Here is a 27,552-nt window from a genome sequence, read left to right as displayed (position 1 = left end):
TGAGTGCGGGGACACCATTACACGCGTGCACTACACATAGGTCAAAACCTATATGTAGCTTCACAATGGTAACTTCGAATATGGCCATCTAACATGTCTAAGATCATGGAATTGTCCCCCCATGCCAAATCTGGTATTGGGGTGCCAATCCAATGCATCCCCGGGGCTCCAGCATGGACCCGGGTACTGGCAATCTAGCTCTCTGGGGTTTTCACTGCAGCTACCGCTGCTGCCAACCCTCAGACAGGTCTCTGCCCTCCTGGGGTCTGGGCAGCCCAGTCCAAGGAAGGCAGAACAAAGAATTCCCTCTGAGAGAGGGTGTTACACCTTCTCCTTTTGGAAATATGTGTTAAGGGCTGGGGAGGAGTAGCCTCCCCCAGCCTCTGGAAATGGTTTGAAGGGCAGAGATGGTGCCCTCCTTGCATAAGCCAGTCTACACTGGTTCAGGGATCCCCCAGCCCCTGCTCTGGCGCGTAACTGGACAAAGGAAAGGGGAGTGACCATTCCCCTGTCCATCACCACTCCAGGGGTGGTGCCCAGAGCTCCTCCAGTGTGTCCCAGACCTCTGCCATCTTATATGCAGAGCTGTGAGGGCACAATGGAGGCCTCTGAGTGGCCAGTGCCAGCAGGTGACGTCAGAGACCCCTTCTGACAGGTGCTTTCCTGGTTAGGTGGCCAATCCTCCTCTGAGGGCTATTTAGGGTCTTTCCTGTGGGTTTCTCTTCAAATAACGAATGCAGGAGCTCACCAGAGTTCCTTTGCATCTCTCTCTTCCACTTCTGCAAAGGATCGACCGCTGACTGCAACAAAGTAGCAAGACGACTACCAGCAAAATTGTAGCTCCTAATCCTGCCGGCTTTCTCAACTGTTTCCTGGTGGTGCATGCTTGGGGGGCTGTCTACCTTCACCCTGCACTGGAAGCCACGAAGAAATCTCCCGTGGGTCGACTGAATCTTCCCCCTGCTAACGCAGGCACCAAATTTCTGCTTCACTGGTCCTCTGGGCCCCCTCTCATCTCGACGAGCGTGGTCCCTGGAACACAGGAGCTGGATCCAAGTGACCCAGACAGTCCAGTGGTTCTTCTGTCCAAATTTGGTGGAGGTAAGTCCTTGCCTCCCCATGCCAGACAGTAATCCTGTGTACTGTGTGAACTGCAGCTGCTAGAGCTTCTGTGCACTTTTGCAAGCAATCCTTCATGCACAGCATAGCCCAGGTCCCAGCACTCCGTCCTGCATTGCTCAACTCGCTGAGTTGACCAGCAACTTCGTGGGACCCTCCTTTGTAGTGTTGAGACGACCGTCCTGCTCAGATTTCTTGAACGCCTGTTCAAGTGCTTCTGCGGGTGCTGCCTGCTTCTGCGTGGGCTCTCTGTGCTGCTGAGCGCTCCCTCTGTCTCCTCCTCCAAGGGGCGACCTCCTGGTCCTTCCTGGGCCCAGGCAGCACCCATTTTCTTCAACCGCAACCTATTCAGCTAGCAAGGCATGTTTTTGGTCTTTCTGGGTGGAAACAACTCTGCATCCTCCAGCACGCCGCGGGACATCTTCTGTGCAAAGGAGAAGTTCCTGGCATCTTCAGTTGTTGCAGAATCTTCAGCTTCTTCCCCTCGGAGGCAGCCATTTTGCACCTTCATCTGGGGTTTAGTGGGCTACTGACCCCCTGGACACTTTCGTGACTCTTGGACTTGGTCCCTTTCCTTTGCAGGCCTTAAGGTCGAGGAATCCGTCTTCAGTGCTTTGCAGTCAGTTGTTGTCTTTGCAGAATCTCCTATTATGACTTTTGTGTGTTTCTGGGGAAGTAGGGTAACTTTACTCCTACTTTTCAGGGTCTTGGGGTGGGGTATCTTTGACACCCTTAGTGTATTCTTACACTCCCAGCGACCCCCTACACACTACACTAGGTGGTTCGCATTCCACTTTCTTAGTATATGGTTTGTGTTGCCCCTGGGCCTGTTGCATCCTATTGTATTCTACAGTGTTTGCAGTACTTTTCTAACTGTTTACTTACCTGATTTTGGTTTGTGTGTATATATCCTCTGAGATATTTTTTGGTACATTCTCACTAAAATAAAGTACCTTTATTTTTAGTAACACTGAGTATTGTGATTCTTATGATATAGTGCTATATAATATAAGTGGTATCGTAGGAGCTTTGCATGTCTCCTAGTTCAGCCTACGCTGCTCTGCTATAGCTAACTTTATGAGCGTAAGCTGCTAGAACACTAGTAATTTACTAATAGCGGATAACGGGGCCTGGCGCAAGGTAAGTACCCTCAGCTACCAACTATAAGCCAGGCCAGCCTCCTACATGCTTCTTCTGCGACTCTTGTGTCCTCGTCCTGTGGGACTCCTGGGGGTGCTGTATCTGCTCCTGTGGTCCTCCTGGGCCTTGCTGGTCCTTGGCAACACCTCTTTTCTCTCCTAACCACAAGCCTTTGCCAAGACTTATTGGTGGTATTCCTGCACCGACACCCATCTGCAATCTTCCTTCCAGTGTGGGGCTTTATTTGAATCCATCAGGAAGTCTTCTCCGGCTCCAGGGCTGCAGTGTTGACCTGTTCTTCATCACCATCGACCACCTCCTGCATCCACAGCTGGGTAGGTAGTAGCTCCTACTCCTTCTGGACTCCACTGTGACTCTTGGATTTCGCCCCCTTTCTCCACAGGTCTTCTTTCTTCAGGAATCTACTGCTGGTTTTCTTACATTCTTCTTTGGATGTCTTCTTTTTCTTCTTTTCCTCCTTTTTGGGTGATTTGGGGAAAATCCAGTGTTTTACTCCTGCATTCCTGGCCGGGGAGCGTACTGTGTTACTTATGTGGTTTTCTAGTACTCCCAGCTCCCCTCTGCACATTTTACTTAACTAAGTGGAGGTACCTTGTTCGCATTCCATTTTTTAAAATATTTGTTTGGTGCTCCCCACGGGTCACTATTGGTTATTGCTATTTGCACTGTTTTCTAATGTTTTCTATGCCTATTTCTGATTGCTAGTATATATATTTAGTGTATTACTTACCTCCTAAGGGTGGGTCACCTGTCTAGTATTTTGTGGTGATTTGTTCCAAAACTAAAGTACCTTTATGTTTGTACAACTGAGTGTTTTCTTTCATGTGTGTAAGTGCTGTGTGACAACAGTGGTATTGCATGAGCTTTGCATGTTTCCTAAATAAGCCTTGGCTGCTCATCCACAGCTATCTCTAGAGACCCTGGCTTCTAGACACTGCCTACACTTCACTAAGAGGGGATACCTGGACCTGGTATAAGGTGTAAGTACCATAGGTAGCCACCACATACCAGGCAAGCTTCCTACATTGGTGGTGCAGCGGTGGAATAAGCACTTGCAATTGCCTTACCACTCTGTCCCTTGGTACTTTCCACAGGAAAGACCACTTATTACCTAGGAATTTACACATACACCTAGTGTCAGGACATAATCTCTACGGTTTGGGTAAGAGAGGGGTCTGGGCATAGCCCTTACCCCAAACTTTTGTAAGAGATACTAGAGTTTAGGGAGGTTAGGCATGCCCCACACCACTCTACTTCAGTACATAACACATCTCAGAACATGGGTTCTCTCTATGTAGACCGTACCTTTCAGGAACTGAGGGAAGTGTGTAAGAGTAGGAAACTGAAGACAAGGAGGAACCCTAATAAGAGTCTGCTCTTGGGACTTGTCCTCCAGGATGACCAGGATCAAGCTGATGGGCAGGGGAGAAGGAAGAAGAGATAGATCCTAATCCCCCGGTGCTAGAAAGAGAAGATCCGAATGCTGAGGAGGGTCCCTCAGAGAATCACAGGGTCTCTAGTAAACCCCCTAGTGTAGCTGGGAGCACTACAGATGGTGCCAAAGATGGCCATGTTAGTAGGCCCTCCTTTGTTCCCAAGGGACTAGTTCAGAGGGTTACCAAGCCTAGAGACAGATCCTCAACCTGCCACTCTGTCACCTCTGTATCTGAGGGGACAAACTGCTCAACACCAGAAGATGACTCCTTAAAAGGGGAACATAGGAAACTGAGGTTGGAGGAGGCCAAGCTGAGGCTGCATCAGCAACAGCTAGCCCTGGACAGGGAGGCCTTGGCAGTGGAGACAAAGGCACTGATTGGGGTTAAAACCCCATAGTGGCAGCAGCTTTGGTTTCAGGGAACCAAGGGTCAGGGAGGACTCTTGATTTTAGAAACCTTAGCAAAGTTGTTCCCCCCCACAAGTTGGGGGATGACATCCATAAGTGGTTCTCTGCTCTGGAAAGGGACTGCAAAGTTCGGAGGGTCCCCCAGAGGCAGTGGGCTGCTATCCTTTGGCTCTCCTTCTCTGACAAGGGTAAGGATAGGCTGCTTACTGTCAGAGAGGAGGATGCTGACAATTAAACAGTTTTAAAGTCTGCTCTGTTAGATGGATATGGTCTTACGACTGAACAGTTTAGAATTAAGTTGAGAGAGACCAGGAGAGAGTCCTCCCAAGATTGGGTTGATTTTGTGGGCTGCTCTGTGAAGGCCTTGGAGGGCTGGGTACGTGGTAGCAAAGTCAGAATAATGAGGGTTTTCACAATTGTATTTTAAGAGAGCATATACTGAATAATTGTGTGTCTGATTTGTTGCACCAGTACTTGGTAGACTCTGATATGACCTTTCCCCAAGAATTGGGAATGAATGCAGACAAGTAGGTCAGAAGAAGGGTGAGCAGAAAAGCTCACACTCGGGGTGACAAGGGCTAGAAAAGGGAAATAGGTAAGTCTCAGGACAAGGGTGGGGACAAAGCTAAACCTAAAGAGTCTTAATCAGGCCCACAGAATTAGTCTGAGGATGGGTCCAAATCCTCTTCCTCTTCCCATAACAAAAAGCCTTTGTGCTACCTCTCTAGGAGCAAGGGCCATAGGCCAGGAGACAGCTCCTGCCCTAAGAAAAGCACCAAACCACCTACCACTACAGCCCCCACCTCTACCACTAGTGCCCTTAGTAAGAACGGCAGTGGTGGTTCAGTCAGTAATAGCCATTCCAAGGGTGTAGCTGGGCTCACATTAGGAAGAGTAGTGGGGGCTGGCTTAGTTAGGAAAGCTACTGAGGCTGTTTTAGTCTCAGATGGGGGCATTGATTTTGCCACCCTTGATGCCTGTCCCCTTAACATGAGTAAGTAGAGGCAGCTGCCGTTGATTAATGGTGTTCAGGCAGAGACCTACAGGGACACAGGTGCCAGTGTCACCATGGTGACTGAAAAACCGGTGTCCCCTGAGCAACACCTACTAGGTTATCAGTACCAAGTGACTGACACCCACAGCAACACTGTATGCCACCCCATGGCAGTTGTTGATTTCAGCTGGTGGGGGTCGGGGGTGGGGGAGTTACTGTCCCAAAGAAGGTTATAGTGTCCACAGACTTACCTGTAGAGTGTCTCTTGGGGAATGACTTGGAGACTTCAGCTTGGGCTGAAGTGGAGTTGTAGCCCATGCAGGAATGTTAGGCATCCCAGGGCATGCTTTTGCTTTGACCAGGGCTCAGGCCAAGAAGGAAAAAGAAAAAGGAATCTTGGAGCCTCAAACAATTGCCCCAAGAGGCTCCCAAAGCCAAGGGTAAAAAGGGCAAAAAGTTGCCCTTATTCCTCCCTCCTTTGAGGATTCCACCTTCGAGGAGGAGGAATCCACTCCCTTGGTAGAACCTACACCAGAAGAGTTGAAAGCTGATACAGGTGAACTTGAAGGTACAGGGGGGCCTGCCAGGGAGGTGTTCAGTAGGGCACAGCACACCTGTCCCACACTGGAAGGGTTAAGACAACAAGCTGTCCTTCAGGAAGCAGGGAATGTCAGTGGCACCCCCAAGGTGTATTGGTAAGACAACCTCTTACACTCCGAAGCAAGGGAACCCAAACCTGGTTCCCCTAGGAGGTTGGTAGTACCTCTGCAGTACAGAGAATTTTTGTTGACCCTTGCACATGACATACCACTGGCAGGTTACCTGGGGCAAACAAGACTTGGGACAGACTTGTCCCACTCTTTCACTGGCCCCATATGTTTGAAGATACAAAGGAGTTTTGACGCTCCTGTGTCACCTTCCAAGCCAGTGGCAAGACAGGTGACACCCCAAAGGTCTCCCTAATTCTGCTACCATTGGTTGGTGTTCCTTTTGAGAGGGTTGGGGTGGATATTGTTGGCCCCCTAGACCTGCCCACTGCCTCTGGAAACAGATTCATACTGGTGGTGGTGGACCATGTCACCAGGTATCCAGAGGCTATACCTCTAAGGACCACTACAGCTCCTTCAGTGGCAAAGGCCCTCCTGGGAATCTTCTCAAGGATGGGCTTTCCAAAAGAGGTGGTATCAGACAGAGGTACAAACATTATGGCCCTCATTACAAGCCGCGGGAGCCCACATACCGCCAGTGCTGGCTGTATGCTTTGCCCCCTATTATGATACGATACGATTATAATAGAGCCAGCGGCAATGTTGATGTGCAGCAGCACCTGTCGTGCATTTCACTGCCCGTAATTCGGGCAGTGGAATTCGCGATGCGGCTGTGCCTGGGGGACCCTGCACTGCCCATGCCAAGTGCAGGGGCACCCCGAGTCCCCCTAACCAGCAGCCTTTCCATGGCGGTGTTTACCACCATGGACAGGCTGGCGGTTGGTGACTCATCTGCATGCCTTAGGGCGATGTGGAAGTCATGTGGTGTTATTTACATGTTCACTACCCCTTAACACCCCCAAACCAATAGTTTAGTTGAAAGATTTAATAAAACTCTCAAAGGCATGATTATGGGACTCTCTGAAAAACTCCGGAGGAGATGGGATATCGTATTGCCGTGCCTCCTGTTTGCCTACAGGGAGGTTCCTCAGAAAGGAGTGGACTACAGCCCCTTTGAACTGATGTTTGGTCACCCTGTTAGCGTTCCACTTTCACTTGTAAGAGGAAGATGGGGGAATCTCATAAGCCCCCTAGACAAGACAATGTGGATTATGTCCTTGGCCTCAGATCCAGGATGACTAAGTACGTGAGGAAGGCCACTAAAAACCTTCAGGTCAGCCACGAACTGCAAAAGAAGGCTGTCCTAACTGTTTACTGGCCAGGACAGAAAGTGTGGGTCCTGGAGCTTGTGGCTCCTCGGGCACTCTAAGACTAATGGAGTGGTCCCCACACTATAGTGGAGAAAAAGGGTGAGGTCACCTAGTTAGTGGACCTTGGCACTCCCAGAAGCCCCCTCAGGGTGCTTCATGTGAACCGCCTTAAATCCTACTATGACAGGGCTGATCTGACTCTGCTCATGGCAACTGATGAGGGACAGGAAGAAGAGAGTGACCCTCTCCCTCATCTCCTCTCCACCACTGCAGCTAATGGCTCAGTGGATGGAGCAGTCCTAGCAGACTGCCTTTTTGAGTCTCAAAAACAAGACTGCAGGAACCTCCTAGGGCAGTTCTCTGAACTGTTTTCTCTGACACCTGGTCAGACAACATGGTGGGAACACACCATTGACACAGGAGACAGTTTGCCTGTTAAATGTCAAATGTACTGGCAACCTGATCATGTTAGGGATTGCATCAAAGCTGAAGTGCAAAAGATGGTTGACCTAGAAGTGATTCAGCACTGTGACAGACGCTGGGCTAGCCCAGTGGTGCTGGTACCAAAACCTCACTCCCAAAATTGGAAAAAGGAAATGAGGTTCTGTGTAGATTACAGAGGGCTCAACACTGTCACAAAGACTGATGCTCACCCTATGCCTATGATAGAAGAGCTGATATATACACTGGCATCTGTCAAGTATCTTAGGAACTTTGACTTGACTGCAGGATTTTGGGAGATCAAATTGTCACAGGATGCAAAACCAAAAACTGCATTCTCAACCATTGGAGGGCATTATCAATTTACTGTTATGCCCTTTGGTTTGAAGAATGCACCTCACACTTTCCAGAAGCTGGTGAATACAGTCCTCTAGGGTTTGGAAGCCTGTAGTGCAGCCTATCTCGATGGCATAGCTGTCTTTAGCTCAACCTGGGATGACCATCTGGTCCACCTACGTAATGTTTTGGAGACCCTGCAGAAGGCAAGCCTCACTATCAAGGCCACCAAGTGCCAGATAGGGCAGGGGAAGGTTCTGTATCTGGGCCACTTGGTAGGTTGAATTGAGATTCAACCATTGCAGGGGAAGATCCACACTGTCTTAGAATGGACTCCCCCTACAACCCAAACCCAGGTGAGAGCCTTCCTGGGCCTCTCTGGGTACTAAAGGAGGTTCATCAAGAATTATGGCTCCATTGGAGCCCCTCCTAATGACCTCACATCTAAAAAGATTCCCAAAAAAGTATTACGGACAGCTAGCTGTTAAAAAGCTTTTGAGGACCTTAAACAGGCCATGTGCTCTGCACCTGTGTAAAAAAAGCCCTGACTATTCCAAGACATTAAGGCCCTCATTATGAAAATGGCTGCAAACGCTGTCTACTGCCATGGCGATGGCCGCCAACATACCATCGCCGTGGCTACCACCATCAATGTATATTGTGGTATGTGGGTATATGTGTGTGCATGCGTGGATGGATGTGGGTATGCGTGTGTGGATAAGTGTATGTGTGCGCAAGTGCATGTGTGGATGTCGTGGGAGGGGGAGGGTGGAGGAGGACTCTGGGGTGGGGGGTAGGGGAGACCCCTATCTGTGCCAGGGAAGGAATTCCCTGGCATGGATAGTGCATACCGACATGGTTTTCGTGGCGGTAAGATTGCAACGAAAACCATTGACAGTAGGATCGTCCATGGCAGGGCTGTCGACGGTAGGGCCATCGATGGTAGTGTGGAGGACGACTGAGTCCTCTTCCTTGATGGGACCGTCGTCAGGGGTAAGGTTTGTAGTGAAGTATGTATCTTCGTCAACGAGGTCGTCATCGATAGGATAGGTTTCAGAGCAAACGTAGACTGTGTCGTCCAGGTTGTTGTCAGAGAAGCTATAGTAGATGTTATTGTGGTACTTATCCTTGTTGTCGTTGTGAGTAGCCACATGTGTTCCTCTCTTGCCTTTATCAGCAGTGCTCTTGGCAGTCTCACGATGAGATTTAAAAAAAAATCTTTTCTGATTTTCCTTTTAGGTGGTTCCTTGTGAGAAACAGTAGAGGAGTGAGAACCTTTTCCGAGCTGACTGTTATAGAGGCCTGAGATTTCTGAAGTCAAATTAAAAGTATGCCTTCTTGATATTTAAGACTTCGATGAAAAGGTGTGGCAAATTTTACAGTCCCTCACCTTGTGGTGAGGATGAAGAAAATGGATTCAATCCTTATGGGGATCATCAACATGTAGCCTCTCTTATCCACAAATAGTGCAGTGGTTTAAATAACCTCTTTTTAGGTGTATCAGCCATATCCAGTTTGAAGCAGTTGGTAACATACCTAAGATTTGAAGAAAACTGAGCAGAGCTCAGGGAGATTCCCACTCACACGACGGCTGTTAGCACCCTGGCGGACGGAGTGGTACATTGGCTGTTTCGGCTTGAGCCAAACTGCCAGTGCCATCATTTGGGGAAAGGTACTGCCAGCCTGTTGGTAGTACCTTTTGCAAAATTACCTCCATATTCCAGGGTCGTAATGACCCCCTAATTGTCTAAACTGATTCTTCGGAGGTAGGGTTGGGGCAGTTATTTCTCAGCTCAACACTGAGGGCCGGGATCACACAGCTGCTTTTGTCAGCAGAGGGTTGACCCCTAGAGAGAAGTGTTGGTCAGCTGTGGAAAGAGAGGACTTTGCTGTGGTCTGAAGAAGCTGAGGCCATACCTGTTTGGCACTCACTTCATTGCTCAAACAAACCTCAAGCCCCTTCTATGGCTCAAACAGATGAAGGGAGAAAACCCCAAATTGTTGAGGTGGTCCATATGCTTACAGGGAATGGACTATACAGTGGAGCCAAAGACCTGGGAGTAAACACTCAAATGCAGTAATTTCCTCTTAGACAATGAAGACTCATCTGGGCAAGGTTTGCCTTCTTGTCCTTCGTTTTGAGGGGGGTGTAGGAAAGTACCCTCTTTCTTGGCATGCTTAACCCCATTTTCTGCCTGTTGTCAGAATGTTTGACTGTTTCCACTCGGTTCCTGCTAACCAGGACCCCTGTAGTTTTGCCCTCTCCTCTAAATGTACCTTTTTCTTCCCACAATTGGTATACTGGTCCCCAAATGTAAGTCCTTAGTATATATGGTACCTAGGTTCCCAGGGCATTGGGGTTCCAGGGGATCCCTATGGGCTGCAGCAGTTATTCTGCCACCCATATGGTGCCCATGCAAAGGGTTTTGCAGGCCTGCCATTGCAGCCTGCTTGAAATGGGTACATCATCCGTTTTCACTATGTTCACTTGAAGACACTCCTATTTAGGCTCTCTCAGCCCAGAGGGCAGGGTGCAATTACCAGTGTGTGAAGGCACCCCTGCACTAGCAGAGGTGCCCTCACAAACTCCAGATCCATTTTCCTGGACTTAGTGAGTGCGGAGATGCCATTTTGCGCGTGTACTGGACATAGGTCACTACCTATATCCATCTACATAATGGTAACTCCAAACCTGGGCATGTTTGGTATCAAACATGTCGGAATCATACCCCAATACTGTTGCAAGTATTGGAAGTATGATTCCATGCACTCTGGGGGCTCCCTAGAGCAGTGGTTCCCAATCTGTGGTCCGGGGACCCTTGGGGGTCCGCGAAGCCTCCTCAGGGGGTTCGCGACTGCTTAGAAAATTAAATAATATTAACAGATTAAGCCCCAGCTGTCAGTGGAGGGGGTCCTTGGATTCTAATAATGATTCAGTGGGGGTCCCCGGGTTCCAGTAATGATAAAGTGGGGGTCCACAGAAGTCAAAAGGTTGGGAACCACTGCCCTAGAGGACCCCCAGCATTGCTACCACCAGTCTTACAGGGTTTTCCGGGCAGCCCAGCCGCTGCCACCCCTCAGACAGGTATCTGCCCTCCTGCTGCTTAACCTGATGAAACCCAGGAAGGCAGAACAAAGGACTTCCTTTGGAAGAGGGAGGTAACACCCTCTCCCTTTGGAAATAAGTGTGTCTGGCGTGGGAGGGGTAGCCTCCCCAAGCCACTGGTTTTCTTTAAAGGGCACATTTGGTGCCCTCTATGCATAAACCAGTCCACATCGGTTCAGGGACCCCCAGTCCCTGCTCTGGTGCAAAACTGGACAATGGCAAGGGGAGTGACCACTGCCCTGTCCATCACCACCCCAAGGGTGGTGCCCAGAGCTCCTCCAAAGGGTCCCTGGGTTCTGCCATCTTGTTTCCTACGTTGGCAGGAAACTCTGGAAGCATCTGAGTGGCTAGGCCAGGCAGGTGACGTCAGAGCTCCCTTCTGATAGGTGCTCACCTGGTTCGGTGAGAAATCCCCGTTTCAGGGCTATTTAGGGTCTCTCTCGTGGGTGGGTCCTCAGATTCGGTTTGGAAGATTCCAGCAGGACTCCTGCAACCTCTGGCCACTGGAACTGCGACTGGACCCTCCAAGAACCAACAAACGCTGCTACAATAAAGAAGGCTCTTCTGCAACTTTGTTTCCATGTCGTCTGCCAGCTTTGCAACATTTGCCCGGCCGTGCATCCTCAGAAGACTACAATTCTTCAGCCTGCAGAAGAAGAAGGAATCTCCCTTGGAGTGAAGGAGTCACTCCCCGGCAATCGCAAGCGACGATCCCCTCTCCTGCTGAGCTGTTTGGATCCTGCTTTACTGGTTTTGGTCTGGAGTAGTCCTCTTGGTCCTTTCTGCCAGCTTTCCAACTTTGGTGGAGGTAAGCCTTTGCCTTTCCACGCAGGAAAATAACCCCTTGCAGTGCGTCTCTTGCAGCTGCCAAGGCTTCTTTGCATCTCCTCCAAGGGATCTTCAAGTGACATGTAGCTCCAGCCCCCAGCACACCATCCTGCAAATCACAGCCTCCTGTATGGTTCTCCTGTGGCGTGGGATCCTCTTTTGTAGTGCTGCGTGGGCTTCTTCTGCGACTTGTGTGTCCTCGTCCTGTGGGACTCCTGGGGGTGCTGCCTCTGCTCATGTGGACTCTCTGTGATGCTGAAGGTCCTCTGTGACTCCCCCTCCTGGGCCTTGCTAGTCCCTGGCAGCACTTCTTTTCCACTAATAGTGAGTTTGTCAAGGCTTGTTGGTGGAGTTCCTGCACAGACACCAGTCTGCAATCTTTCTTCCAGCGTGGTGCTTCATTTGCATCCATCTGGAAATTTTCTCCTGCACCAGGGCTGCAGTGCTGACCTGTTCTTCATCACTGTCGACCAACTCCTACATCCACAGCTGGGTAGGTAGTAGCTCCTGCTCCTCCTGGACTCCGCTGTGAGGTTTGGACTTGGTCCCCTCTCTCTACAGGTCTTCTTTCTTCAGGGATCCACCGCTGGTTTCTTGTAGTCTTCTCTGGGTGTCTTCTTTTTCTTCTTCTCCTTTTGGGTGGTTTGGGGAAAATCCCATTTTTTACATGTGCGTTTCTGGATGCTGGGGGGGACTGTGTTACTTACCTCTGTGGTTTTCTAGTACTCCCCTCTACACATTTTACTTACCTAGGTGAGGGTACTTTGTTCGCATTCAAGTTTTTTTTTTTAATATGATTTATGTTCCCCCTAGGGTCACTACTGGTCACTGCTATTTGCACTGCTTTCTACCATTTTCTATGCCTATTTCTGAGTACTAGTGTATATATTTATTGTATTACTTACCTCATAAGGGTGGCCATCTGTCTAGTATTTTGTGGTGATTTGTTCCAAAATAAAAAGTTCCTTTATTTTTGTACAACTGAGTGTTTTCTATAATGTGTGTAAGTGCTGTGTGACTACAGTGGGATTGCATGAGCTTTACATGTCTCCTAGATAAGCCTTGGCTGTTCATCCACAGCTACCTCTAGAGAGCCTGGCTTCTAAACACTGCCTGCACTTCACTAAGAGGGGATACCTGGAATAAGGTGTAATTACCATAGGTACTCATCACATGCCGGCTTCCTACATGGCTGCACAGTTTGTTCCACAGTTGCCCCACCTAACGTCAGTTGGAAGAAATGCTGAAAACGTTCTACTCGGATGTTCATCAAATAGAAAGGTATTCTGTGTGAATATAGGCTATCCATCAGAAAAGGTGTTACTGAAAGTGAGTACATCATTTGAAGAATATAGCCATATAGAGGTTATGTATGTGTATGCCTGAAAACTGGGGTAACTAGAAGCATGTTTCATTGTTTTAACATGTAAGTATTTCATAAAATGTATCGTTAGGAGAAATTTGCTGAAATTCACAATCATTGAGTGGACTAATACGTTTTCTAAACTACTTGGAGACTTTTTATAATAATTGGAATTTATTGTATGTTTTAGTCTCTCCATGATGAAACAGATCCAGTGTCTTTTTCATGGACTTATGAAGAGATCAAGGAAGTCCATACGCGTTGGTGGCAATTAAGAGATAATGCTGTTGAGATATTTTTAACAAATGGATGTACTTTCTTATTGGCGTTTGACAACACAAAGGTAAAATATTAAAAAAAAATCTTTTATTGGTTTCTGAACTGTGCAACGCACAAAATTGTGGCATAAGAAGTACATGTCCCTTTGGCTGTTGTTTCTGTTGTTACCTTGTTACAAGATTGTCATCACACCAAATTGGTTAGTGCCCTTCATGCTAGTCTTCTGTCCTAAACAACTAAAACACCAAAAACCATGGCATCAGACAAAAGTCACCGCAACTTTCCCATGTTCCTGTTGCCACAACCAGAGTCCGTTCCTATTTCTTTGCACTCACTAAAAGTACCTGCTGCCAAGATATAATCCTTAGAGCAAGTATATTACAATTATTCAAAAATAGAGGTGCACTACAACAATTATATAAACAAAGGATTCCCAGTCAGTCTCCAAAAATGTATTTTCCGCACATCACTTCATTTTCTTTTGGCCATGCTGTTAAAAGCTCACCCTTTCACATGAAGACAGCCAACGTGTTTCTTCTATGAAAATAGACTTCTTCAGGGCTGTAGTGCAATCCATATAAAAAGTACATCAATATGAATACAACAGAATTACACAATACATCTTGACATAATGAAAGTTCAAATATAAACATTTGAACCTGGACAATACCACATATTACTCTTTAGTGCATCAAAAACTAACTGCAGGGATTAATTGCCCTCCCAGTACATAAGAATACAAAACATAAAAGCCCAATAAAATAATCATTAAAAGCACAACTTGAAATTATGGCCGCTCATTTTCACAAAAGAAATAGAAAACCATTTGCTATACCCACACTACGTCCTATATTTTGTTATAATATCTTCATGTTCCCACACACAACTTTTTTTCTTTTCAACATATGGTGTTGCTGAGGGATAATTTGATATTAAACGAGTAACACGTTAATCATGATCACATCATGCCTATGCTTGTCATAATCAGGAAACTTACATATACTATGCTTTATGCATACGAAGGTTGCCAGGGTAATATATGAATAGGCTACTGATCATCAACCTCGTATTTTCACCATATATATTGATAATAAAGTTAACAGGTAATAAAGACAACAAAATAAATTACAAAATAAATAAAAATGGCTATAACAACAACAATGGGAAATAACAATAGCAAGTCCAGGGTAGTGTGTGTTTGGATTGAGGAGCATCACTGTCTCAAATCAAAATCTGAAAGGCCAATATTAGTCAACATAATCAGTTTCAGCAATTTCTACCAAGGCAAATAAGATATCTTACAATATTCTAATATCTACCACAATCAGGTTCAATATTTGCATAACATATAGATTAAAATAGAAAAGATTCTGCCTGTAGGGGCAGATGTCAAGCTTGTTGTCCGTTCCAAATATCACCTGAACAGGTCCTGACTTAATTTCTTTCTCAGGCTCATTTGTTTATAAGGATGCATCTGGCTGCAATCTCAAGATATATGTGTTCACACGGCTCCTCTTCCTTGTGTTCTGGCAGAATCATTAAACCGGCCTTTTTTAGAGCTTTTCCTCCTGTGAGGGCTCCGCCACCTGAATGGCATCTAAACATAGTTTTGGGTGAACTGATGAAACCACCATTAGAGCCCATTCACAAGGCTGACCTCAAGTTCCTCTCTTGGAATGTGTCTTTACTCTTAGCTCTTACACTCGCCAGAAGATTAAGTGAAATTCAGGCCTTTACTACACAGGAACCTAGCTTATGTTTTACAGATAATGCCATCATTCTTCAAACAAACCTGAGGTTCATTCCTAAAGTGCCTTACGATTTCCATCTTAACAAACCTATAATTTTAAGAATTTTCTTTACGAATCTAAACTCATATGTGGAAAGATCTTTGCATATCATATATTAGATCTCAAAAGATGCCTCAAGTTTTACTTGCATCATACAAAGACTCTCAGGAAGATCCTATAGTCAAATGCGTATGGGAGCTCGAGTGATCAAAGCAACAAAAGCCAGATGGATTTCAGCCACAATGCAGTTTTGTCACTGTAAAGCTGGTCGACCTTTGTCGAGTAAGGTCAGAGCGCACTCAACCAGGGCAGAGTCTACATCTACAGCCGTCTTTGCTGGTGTGCTTTTAGACTAGACATGTTGTGCTGTAACTAGAAGTGTGCCATCATTCGCTCAACACTGTTGCCTAGAATCGTCTCAACGCACTGATGCCGCTGCTGGTTAAGCAGTGCTCCGCCATCTCTTTTAAAAAGGATAATAATCCACTGTTTTATATATATATACATATATATATATATATATATATATATATATATATATATATATATATATATATTACTATATGAATGTGACCTTAAAATATATATTTCATATCAAGACCCGCCATCCGATAATACATCTAGGACAAATATTCCACTTACTGCTTGCTAATCTGATTCAAGCTTGTGAATCTATGAAAGATCCAATACTGGAGAAGAAAATGAGTTACTTACCTGTAACTTCAGTTCTCCAGTATTGGTATCCTTCGTAGATTCACATGCAACCCTCCCTCCTCACCTGAGAAGCTCCACTTGTAGCTTATGAAAAAATGTTTACACATTTTCGAAAATCTTTGTGATTCTGCCTTCTGCCTCTCTTGGGAGTGTTCTAGAGGGTGCTGTCACTAGATTGGCTAATGTTTATGTTTGGTCCTTTTTTTATAGAGAACATAGATAGGTTATCAAAGACATAATCATTGTTATTGAGGGCCTATGGTAATGATGTGGACTGATATGTTAAAGTACCATGGGCCTTCCACTTCGATGACGGGGATGATTCAAGCATGCAAATCTATGAAACATACCAATATTGGAGAACTGAAGTTACAGGTAAGTAACTCATTTTCTTTCCTCTGTTTCCTTGCCTGCAGACCTGCAGGAAGGGGAACGGAGGAAGCAATTGCTCTCACAAGAAAATCTTTAGCAGCTCCCATTCTGTGACAGCAATGCCAGCTCCCTCGGGAGGTGGGGAGCTGGTTGGGACCTTGGGGACTTTCAGGCTCCTCCAGCGGGACCTAATTATTTTGACTAGGTGCCCTGGGGGGCAACCAGGTGTCACGGCTAGGTCCGTGGGGCCGAGAACAGCCAGGGTAAGGGGGGGGGCTGCGCGGCCCACCTTCCCAAAAAATATAATGTTTAGGCCAGGAGCCAGGGGATGGGGTCCCTGGAGAGTGGGACCATGCAGCCACTCCTCCCGCCCCCCCAAAAATTGTGAAGGCCAGGCCATGTGGGATGGGGGCTCTTGAACCAAAATGAGCCTGGGGTCGAGGACCCTGGTCAAATGGGTGGGTACCTATGGTTCGTACACCTTAAACTAGGTCCAGGTATCCCCTCTTAGTGAAGTGTAGGCAGTGTCTAGAAGCCAGGCTCTCCTTAGAGGTAGCTGTGGTTGAGCAGCCAGGGCTTATCTAGGAGACATGCAAAGCTCATGCAATACCACTGTAGTCACACAGCACCTAAACACATGAAAGAAAACACTCAGTTGTACAAAAATAAAGTACTTTATTTTTTGGAACAAATCACCATAAAATACTAGACAGGTGACCTATTCTTGGCAGGTAAGTAATACACTAAATACATACACTAGCAATCAGAAATAGGCATAGAAAATGTTAGAAGGCAGTGCAAATAGCAATGACCAATTAGTGCTCTCCAATGGCAGAAAATGCAAACATTTGAAACTAGGTTAAAGTCACTGAAAATGGCCTGTTTGCTAACAATGAGGCCTAAAACAGCGTTTAAACGCTGTGGGAAGAGTTTTAAACATCATTTAGCTTCCTTTTGAATACAAGCGAAAAAGTCAGATTTCTGTTGAAAATCGATGGCTATGAAGCTGGGAAATGCCACAGAATGGTAAAAAACGGACCGTTTTCAAATATTGCATCTTTCAAATATTTCTGACTCGTTGCTGTGTATCATCACTTTTATAGCTCAAAAACGGGTGTTCATATATAATATTATATACTAGTAGTATTGTATATTATTTTATTTTTATGTTTTATATTTTAAATGTTACATTTTATATTTGTAGTATGTTTAATTTTTGGTATATTTATATATTGTATTTATACTGATTTTATATTTAATTCTTTATATTTTATATTATGTATCATATTTCATAGTGTATATATTTCCTTTTTAATATTATTCATTTATATTTTATTTTTATTTAAAATTACGATTTATAGTTTTTATTACATGTATATGTTATAAAAATATATTTTTATCATATTTATTTCATATATATTATTATATATATATATATATCTTTATCATTTATCTTTTATAATCGATGGGGGAGCACAACCATATACTAAAAAAATGAAATGCGAATAGGGTACCCCCACCTAGGTAAGTAAAATGTGTAGAGGGGAGCTGGGAGTACTATAAAACCACAGAGGTAAGTAACACAGTATCCCCAGCAACCAGGAATGCAGGAGTAAAAAATTGGATTTTCCTCAAACCACCCAATAAGAGGAAAAGAAGACACCCAGAGAAGACTGTAAGAAAACCAGCAGTGGATTCATGAAGAAAAAAGACCTGTGGAGAGAGGGGACCAAGTACAAAAGTCCAGGAGGAGTAGGAGCTATTACTTACCCAGCTGTGGATGCAGGAGTTGGTCAACGGTGATGAAGAACAGATCAACCCTAGAGCCGGAGAAGAGTTCCTGGTGGATGCAGATAAAACCCCACGCTGGAAGGAAGATTGCAGACGGGTGTTGGTGCAGGAATTCCACGAACAAGCCTTGGTAAAGGCAAACTCGCGGTTAGTTGAAAAGAGGTGCTGCCAAAGACCATCAAGGCCCAGGAGGACTCAACCCAGTAGGGGAGGTCACAGGGGACCCTCAGCATCGTAGAGAGTCCACAGGAGCAGAAGCAGCACCCACGGGAGTCCCACAGGATGGGGACACGATACAGGAGACACAGAAGAAGCCCACGGAGCACTACAAAAGAGGATCCCACACCGCAGAAGAACCACACAGGAGACTGTGCTTTGCAGGATGGAGTGCCGGGGGATGGAGCTACACGTGCAATGAAGATCCCTTGGAGGAGATGCAAACAAGACTTGGCAGCTGCAAGAGACATGGTGCATGGCGGTACCGTCCAATGTGGGAATGCAAAGGCTAACCTCCACCAAATTTGGGCAGTTGGCAGAGAGGACAATGGGACTACTCTGGACCACCATCCGTGATGCAGGATCCACACAGCTCAACAGGAGACGAGATCTACGCTGATGGTCGTCACTTGTTGTAGTTGCCTGCGGTTGCAGGGGAGTGACTCCACTCCCAGGGATATTCTTTCTTCTTCAGGCTGAAGAATTACAGTCTTTTGAGGATGCACGGCCGGGGAAATGTTTCAAAGCTGGCAGGAGACGTGGAAACAAAGTTGCAGAAGAGTCTTCTTCATTGTAGCAGCATTTATTGGTTCCTGGAGGGTCCAGTCACGGTTCCAGTGGCCAAAAGTCGAAGCAGAGGTTGCAGAGTAGTCCTGCTGGAATCTTGCAAGCCAAATCTGAGGACCCACCCAAGAGAAAGACCCCAAATAGCCCTGAAAGGGAGATTGGGCACCTAACCACGTAAACACGTATTAGGAGGGGGCTCTGACGTCACCTGCCTGGCCTGGCCACTCCGATGCTCCCAAAGTTCCCTACCACCCTTGGAAACAAGATGGCAGAACCCAGGGACCCTCTGGAGGAGCTCTGGGCACCATCCCTGGGGTGGTGATGGACAGGGGGAAGTTCACTCTCCATTCCATTGTCCAGTTTCGCACCAGAGCAGGGATTTGGGGTTCCTGAACCATTGTGGACTGGTTTATGCATGGAGGGCACCAAATGTGCCCTTCAGAGCAAACCAGTGGCTTGGAGAGGCCACCCCTCTCAAGCCAGTCACACCTGTTTCCAAAGTGAGAGGGTGTTAACTCCCTCTCCCAAAGGAAATCCTTTGTTCTACCTTCTTGGGCTTGATCAGATCAAGCAGCAGGAGGGCAGAAACCTGTCTGAGTGGTGGCAGCAGCTTGGTTGCCTGGAAAACCCTGTAAGACTGTTGGTAACAATGCTGGGGGGTTTCTAAGGAGTCCCCAGAGTGCATGGAATCATACTTCCAATACTTGCAGCAGTATTGGGGTATGATTCCGACATGTTTGATAACAAACATGCCCGGGTTCGGAGTTACCATTATGTAGCTGGATAAAGGTAGTGACTTATATCCAGTACACAAATAAAATGACATCCCCGCACTCAAGAAGTCTAGTAAAATGGCGCTGGAGTTGTAGGGGCACCTCTGCTAGTTCAGGGGTGCCCTCACACATGGGTACCTACACCCTGCCCTCTGGACTGAGAGGGCCTACCATAGGGCTGACTTACAGTGACCTGGTGCAGTGACCTGTAGTGAAAACTGGTGCATGCACCCTGTTCATGCAGACTGCAATGGCAGGCCTGCAGACACATTTTGGATGGGCTCCAATGGGGGGCACAATGCATGTTGCTGCCCATGGGAAACTCCTGGTGCCCCAATGCCCTGGGTACCTAAGTACCAGATACTAGGGACTTATATGGGGGCACAAAAATGCCAATTGTGGGGTATGCTAAGTCCAAAGCAATCACATTTAGAGGGAGAGAGCACAGTCACTGGGGTCCTGGTTAGCAGGATCCCAGTGAACACAGTGTAAACACACTGACAGCAGACAAAAAGTGGGGGTAACCATGCCAAAAAGAGGGTACTTTCCTACACCTGCAATCATGGTTCTGCATATAAGTCAATACATCAAGAGTAAGCCAAACATGGTAAGTGTCTGTTAAATGTAATGCATGGGAACATTATAATCAAACCAGAGATTTCCTCCCTTTAATTCAGCCTAACTTTGGCACATTTGCTCACAGTTTCTGAAATTTCATGCAAATTATTTTAACACTAACTTTTTTTTTTCCTCCTTGCACTGGACGCACCCTTTTAAAACATTTGAATAAAGCACAAACTAGCAATAGTAAGTTAAGCATAATAAGATGCTCTAAAATGTGGCTTAGTTGTTAGAAAATCTGAGTTATTTTTGACCCCATTCATTTAACTTTGCCTCATTCCCACTTGTTGGCTCTGAATTAAGCCTGGAATTCCTTACATGGGCCGTAACTGCCTGGGACATTTCATGCAGATTTGTTAAATACTGCTAACATTGTTAGAAATCAAAACCTACCCCCCAGGCCCCCTTATCTTTGTCTTCCACTGTTGATGTGTCTTCACAAGTCTTGACATACTTATCGAAAAATAAAGATGTTATTTGACTGCCAGATTTCTTGTGAGTTTGCCAAAGAATGCCATAGAAGCAAATGATAGCTTTTTTGGGCCCCCATTTGTAATAGAGCCCCCTTTTTAAAAGATGTGCATGAATTTGAAAATACCAGGAGCTAGCTAAATATAGTAAGTATCTGATAAAATAGTGTGCAGATTTGTCAAACAGTGCAGATGATATAGGCATATAAAACACCTTATCTGATAGAGACATTCTATTTGCAGATTCCTTACCTTAGAATTTTCCCCCAGGTGTCAGACTGGATCTGGAGATTTTTTCTTCGAGCAATACCCTTGCGCGTTGGTAGGTGGCATCGGTTAACTCCGCGGGCGTCGTTGACATCATAGTCGCCGTCATCACATTGAGAGTAGTACATAGATGCCGTCTCAGTGCAGTGACGTTGGTACTTTTCTTTCTGCACCACATACTGATCCAGAGAGAGCTACCCTTGGTCACTTTTTGACCAACTTCGAGTCTTTTGTCGACTTTTTGTGAGGTTTTTGGTGCGTCGTGGGATGTCCCGGAAGACCTGCTTCAAACCGTGCGAGGACTGTCACCGCATGATGTCAGATCCGCATGGGGTCTGTGTATGTCGTGCCTGGAGCACGACCCGAAGTCGTGCTCTGAATGCCGGGTCATGCACCCGAAGGACTTGACTCGACTCTTCATAGGTCCCTGTCACGCTTGAGGAGAAGGTCTCGAGACTGGTTGCGGAGCCACCACCACTCGTCGTCATCTAAGTCTTCGGGTCAACGTAAGAAGAAGTCAGAGAAATCCTGTCATCCTTCCACTTCACCTCGTCGCTCAGCTGATGTGATGTGGAATGAACGGCGACGGTCGAGGCTTCCGTCTTCACAGCCTGTGTTTGTGTCCACTCTGCACCTCCCCGAGTTTCCGGGTGTCGGGGTGACCCCTGCCCAATGAAAGGAATTTTATGAGGTCATGTGCCTCATTTTTGGGCAGTCCAACCCCGCTACATTGCCTTTGGGCCCAAGGAGTTCATTTGGGGGCCTTCGGATTCCATGCCTACGGCTCCGGCCACCAAAGTCCCCCCCGGATCAGCTCTCGGATCCCCACCGGTGCCAGTCATTCCATCAAAACCTTCCCCGGTGCCGTTTTCAATCTCTTCCGCAACGTCGGTGGTGATCCTGATCCCTTTTGACTCTGAGTCGGACCGGCATCAGCCAATGCCATCTCCTTCTTCAATTGGGCCTATTCACCCATGTTGGATTCTGACGCTTATTCTTATGGGTTTAAATTCTGAGAAGGATTGGAGGGGTCCCTGGACCCTTATGAATACCAGGGTGACCCTAACTTGGACTGGACCCAGGAGTTGGACGAGGCCAGTGGTCTGGATACCTCTCCAGACTCTGGCATGCTGTCTCCTCATACTGTGGCCACGGCGGAGGGAGCAAATGATCCCATGGTGGTCTGTAGGGCAGCTGAGGTCATCAGCCTTGAGCTGCCTACTGTTCAGGTCTGGTCTAATCTGCTGACGGAGGTGCTTCAACCAGGGCCCTCCACATCTGAGCCCCTTCTTCCATTCAATGAAGCCCTCACCGATGTCCTTTTGGGTTTGTGGTCCAGACCCAACACAGGGTCTCTTGTGAACAGGACAATCACACGTCACCATCGACCCGCCCCGAATGACCCTAAATTCTTGTCCCAACACCCCACACCTGAAAGCCTTGTCATCCAGGCATCCCCATCTTCAGACGCATTCCCTTCCACAGCTCCGGATCGGGAATCAAAAAGCTGGAACAATTTGGGAAGATGTCTTCTTCCTCCATTTTCACACTGAGGTCAGTGAACAATGCATGCCTCTTGGGCCATTACACTCACTCTCTGTGGGACACAGTCGTGCAGGTTCTGCCTCAGATAACGGACGAGGCCCAGGCTATTGCTCCCAAGCTGTCACCAGTGGGAGAGATGCGGCAAAGTTCACTATCTGATGTGGGCTGGACACGACCGACTCGCTAGGTAGATCGGTTCTGACGACAGTGGCCTTGAGGCGCCACGCCTGGTTACGTGCATCTGGTTTCTCAGGGAATGTCTAACAGACTCTTATGTGTATGCCCTTTGATGGCTCCCATCTCTTTGGAGATAAGGCTAACACGGCTTTGGAGAGATTCAAGGACTTATGGGCTACGAAGCGGTCTTGTGATCTTTCCACTGCCCGTCATCCCCAACAGTCTGCCTTTCGTGGCCACAGAAAGGACTCCCTGTAGCAAAAGAGCATAAGGGTAGTAAGGGTGAAAGATGTCGCACCTCCGTAAGGTAACAACTAGTATAATAGAACACAGTCAACGAAGTGAGAAACTGGTGCCAAATGGTCGGGTGCCCTACTACCCTAGTAGGCACAGAGAGTTGTGTACAAAGGTACACAATGACAACAAATACAAGATGACCACGGCACACAGAAATGTATTTAGTATTTAGGGGCACCCCAGAACCCAGGAAATCTGATTCCTGCAACCTGAAACAAGAAGGAGGACTGCTGACCTGAAAGCCCTGCAGAGACGACGGAGACGACAACTGCTTTGGCCACAGCCCTACCTGCCTGTCTCTTGACTCAAAGCGAACTGCAATAGCAACGCATCCGGCAGGGACCGGAGGACTGCCCTGAAACCCGATGGACCAAGAAACTCCAGAGAACAGCGGCACTGTTCACCCACAGCAACATTTTTGCAACAAAGAAGCAACTTTCAAAGAACTCTCTCTTCCCGCAGGAAGCGTGAGATTTCACACTCTGCATCTGACACCCCCGGCTCGAGTTCAGGAGAACCAACACCGCAGAGAGGACTCCCATGTGACTACGGCGACGTGGGCACCCTGAGTCGACCTCCCTGCACCCCCACAGCGACGCCTGCAGAGAGGATCCAGAGGCTCCCCCTGACCGCACCTGCCTGGTAACAAGGAACCCAACGCCTGGACCAAGCACTGCACCCGCAGCCCCCAGGGCCGAAAGGAACTGCCTACTAATGCAGGAGTGACCAGCAGGCGGCCCTCATCCTAGCCAGTCGGTGGCTGGCCGAGAAGCCCCCCTGTGCCGTGCCTGCATCGCCTAAGTGACTCCCTCCATTGCTTTCAATAGCAAACCCAACGCCTACTTTGCCTTCTGCACCCGGCTGTCCCTGTGCTGCTGAGGGTGTGTTTTGTGGGCTTGTGTGTGTCCCTCCAGTGCTCTACAAAACCCCCCTTGGTCTGCTCCCTGAGGACGCTGGTGCTTACCTGTAAGAAGACTAGGACTGGAGCACCCCTGTTCTCCATAGGCGCCTATGTGTTTTGGGTCCTCCTTTGACCTCTGCACCTGACCGGCCCTGTGTTGCTGATGCGGGGGCTTTAGGGTTGCCTTGGACCCCCAACGGTGGGCTGCCTATGCCCAGGAGACTGACTGTGTAAGTGCTTTACTTACCTGAAAAACTTAATCAAAATTACCTCCTCCAGGAACTGTTGATTTTTGCACTGTGTCCACTTTTTAAATAGCTTATTGCCATTCTAACCTAAACTGTGTGTACTACTGTTTTAAATCAAAGTTCTATACTTACCTGTGTGAAGTACCTTGCTTTTATGTACTTACCTCAAATCTTGAATCTTGTGGTCCTAAAATAAATTAAGAAAAATATATTTTTCTAAATAAAAAATATTGGCCTGGAGTTAAGTCTTTGAGTGCGTGTTCCTCATTTATTGCTTGTGTGTGCACAACAAATGCTTAACACTACCCTCTGATAATCCTACTGCTCAACCACAATACCACAAAATAGAGCATTAGTATTATTTAATTTTGCCACTGTCAACGTCTTTCACACTATCTTTCACTTTGAGATAGTATATACAGAGCCAACTTCCTACATAGGTCATGACTGAGAGCTCTAGAGTTGAGACTGAAAGCACTGTGTGTTTCTCACAGTGCCTGTCAGTGAGTTAAATTAAATAAAAAATAAATGAAGAATTATTTACCAATCTGCTCATCTTGGTCTTTGTGACTCCTCCAGCACAGGCAGCAAACTCTCGGAGTCTTGTCCAACTCACCCCTACCAGTCCTGGAGCCGCCGTTTTGCCGCTCATGCAGCATGTGAGAATCACCAGGATTGGCTGAAGCATGCTGGTTCAACGCTGCTTGAAGAACTGGGGGCCTGTGCATTCTCTCCTTCCAGCTGTCCAATGTCACAAACACTCAATCATTTACTGCCCCCAGTTGGGCCGCTCAGTAGTATTTTATGATGTCTGGCAGTACACTACCCACATCATATGTCCCCCCCGGTTAGTTTCCACATGGCAGTCTGTGAGGGCTCCCATTCTAGAACATAAGGTGCAGTTTGGCTTTAGTCTTACGAAAAAATATGGTCAACATCGAAGTGACGTATTTTACAGAGCGTATCGAAATCTCAGCAAAGTCATCCTCTTAAAAAGGGTTGCTCTGCCCATCATTGATAATGGTGGGGTCTGCAAGTGTCTTAGATCTTGTTGAAATCTGTTGAGGAGCCTGTCGAGATTTATCTCCAGAAAACTATTGTTTATGTACATAGATGCCAAGATATTTAGCTGGTAGCTGGCAGACTAGTGGGAGTTGTGGGTCTTCTCACTTCTCCCGTATGTTGGTGTATATGAGATCCCCCCTAGTTTATTCTGTATCGTGAGTATTGGCCAAAATTCCTGAAGATCTGCAGAATTTGAGGAACCATGTGCTCTGAATCCACAATGTATAGCAGAATATTGTCAGCATTTAACAAGATTCTCTCGTCCTAGGCATCCACTCATCGCAGTCCTCCAGCAAGTGGGTCCTGTGTAACCCATGCGGCTAGGGTCGCAAGGGCCAGGACAGATAAAATCAGTGGGAGTGGTACTCGTGTTGTGTGCACCTTCCCAACTCAAATGTGCATAAACATATCCCACTTACCTTACCTTTGCCATTGACTGCTCATAAAGGAGTTTTACCCATTCCCTGAAGGGGAGTCAAAGCCTTGCTTTTCTAGGGTCATGAACACATAGGGCCTTTCCAGCGTATCAAACGCCATTATGGCCTCCTTCGAGAGTACCAGCGTTTGATATTGAACTTCACCTAGTAGTGCCAGGACCCTATACAGATGGAGCAGGTTAAGCATGGTTTGTCTGTTAGGCAGGAACCCAGACTGGGCCAGGTGTGTCAGGGTGAGTAGGACCCGCTTAAGTCTTGCTTCCAGAATCTTAGCCAACACTTTGTCTTCGATGTTTAGCAGGGAAATTGGTCTGTTGAGGTGCATTTACCTAGGGGCTTGCAGTTGTGCCCACCCTACAATCAGGCGGGAGAATGCCTGCCCTGTCTGCCTCTGACATTATTTGTAGCATGTATGGGGTGATTTGAGAAGCCAGACCCTTATAGTTCGATGGGTAAGCCATTTGGTCCCACAGCTTTCCCAAACTGCATCACTCAGATGGCAGCAGTAATTTCAGTAATCTCTATGTCAGCTTCTAGGAACTATCTTTTCATGGGATAGAGGATGTGGGTGTTGTATGTCTTTAAGGAGACTGGATATCTTTCAGGGGTTTGGTTTCAGGAAGGGGATACACTTTGCTGTAGTGTGCTGTGCATACTTCCACTATTTCCAGATTCTTTCCTTTACACCACCTAAGTCCTGTATTTCTAATACCCAATTCCTTGCCTGTTCTCTCCACTCCAGCCAGGCTTGGAGCATCCCCAACTTGTCACCCATTTCATAGAGTCTGCGCAGCCAGGATATATGGGTGGTCTTGGCCTTGCACTCCATTAAGTCTCTCTATCCCTTTTGTTTCAGTTCTGATCTGTGCTTCTTGTCTTCATCCCCCCTGTTCTGTAAAGAGCCATTATAGTTAGAGTATTTCATACTTTAGCTTGGTCAGGCGGGCTTTTGTTCCCGTCTTAATCCCTGCTATCAGCAAAATAGTGTGTCCCCTCAGTACTTCTTAAATGCCTCCCAGACTGTGACTTCAGTGCCTAAACTTCCAGTGTTCTCCTCAAAATAAAGCTCAGTGCCAGTCCGGAGCTTTTCTACCAAATCTTTGCTTTTCTGGTACCAGGGTTTAATGGGCCAGAGTCCCCCTTTACTCACCTCCTATCCCCGCAGCTCCAACCACAGCAAGGAATGATCTGATATACTTCTTGCTACGTGAGTAGCCTGTATGAAGTTCTCCAGGTATTGACATTTAATCTGGAAGTAATCGATTTTTGAGAAAGACCTTTATGCACCTGATAGTCCCCAAGTATATTGAAGCTGGCTGGGGTTTTGTACTTGCCAAATATCTGCAAGTCTAAGTGCTTTAAAAAAACCTAATAGGAGGACACCCCAGTGCCTCCCCTAGTTTATTCTTCACTTCCCACCTGTTGAGGTCGCCCCCTAGGATCAGGGTGCCTGGGCGCCAACTGTAGAAGTAGGGCTTCCAAGTCTTGCAGTGTTTCTGCTTTGAGTCTAAGGGGAGTGATATATATATACATAAATATATATATATCAGAGATTTAGCACGGTGCTGTACCATTGCCCCAAGTGTACCACGTACCTGCAGTCCGGGGGACAAATGGGATTGATTTCTTCAGTAGAAGTGCCACTGCTCTTGAATCAGATATGTTGCCCTAGTGTGCCATCAGTTGGTATCCATAGCAATCAAGGCCCTTACAGTGGTTATCCTTCAGGAGAGTACCTGGTTCCTGCAGTGTTGCGATTTTGGAACCTGTTGTTTAAGGAAGTGCAACTGTTCTCCTTTTTTTTAAAATTATTTTCTGGCTGCCAAGGCCATTGACATTCTAGGAAATGACTTTTAACGTATTAGTGTGGGTCATGCTAATGTGGTTTATCAAAGGCCATCAAGTGTCCTCGA

General features: G+C 46.9%; 1 protein-coding gene across 1 annotated transcript in view; it reads left to right on the top strand.

Moving 5' to 3' along the window:
• Positions 1-27,552, top strand: part of LYST (lysosomal trafficking regulator) — a 2,674,875-nt gene that overhangs the window by 1,976,216 nt on the left and 671,107 nt on the right. The window contains 1 exon segment of the mRNA XM_069234946.1: positions 13,300-13,452. Coding sequence (XP_069091047.1) covers positions 13,300-13,452 — 153 coding nt within the window.

The sequence above is a fragment of the Pleurodeles waltl genome, chromosome 5 (assembly GCF_031143425.1).
Source record: "Pleurodeles waltl isolate 20211129_DDA chromosome 5, aPleWal1.hap1.20221129, whole genome shotgun sequence".
NCBI classification, from domain to species: Eukaryota; Metazoa; Chordata; class Amphibia; order Caudata; family Salamandridae; genus Pleurodeles; species Pleurodeles waltl.
Note: the sequence above shows the minus strand (reverse complement) of the source record. Positions and strands in the feature narration are given on the sequence as shown.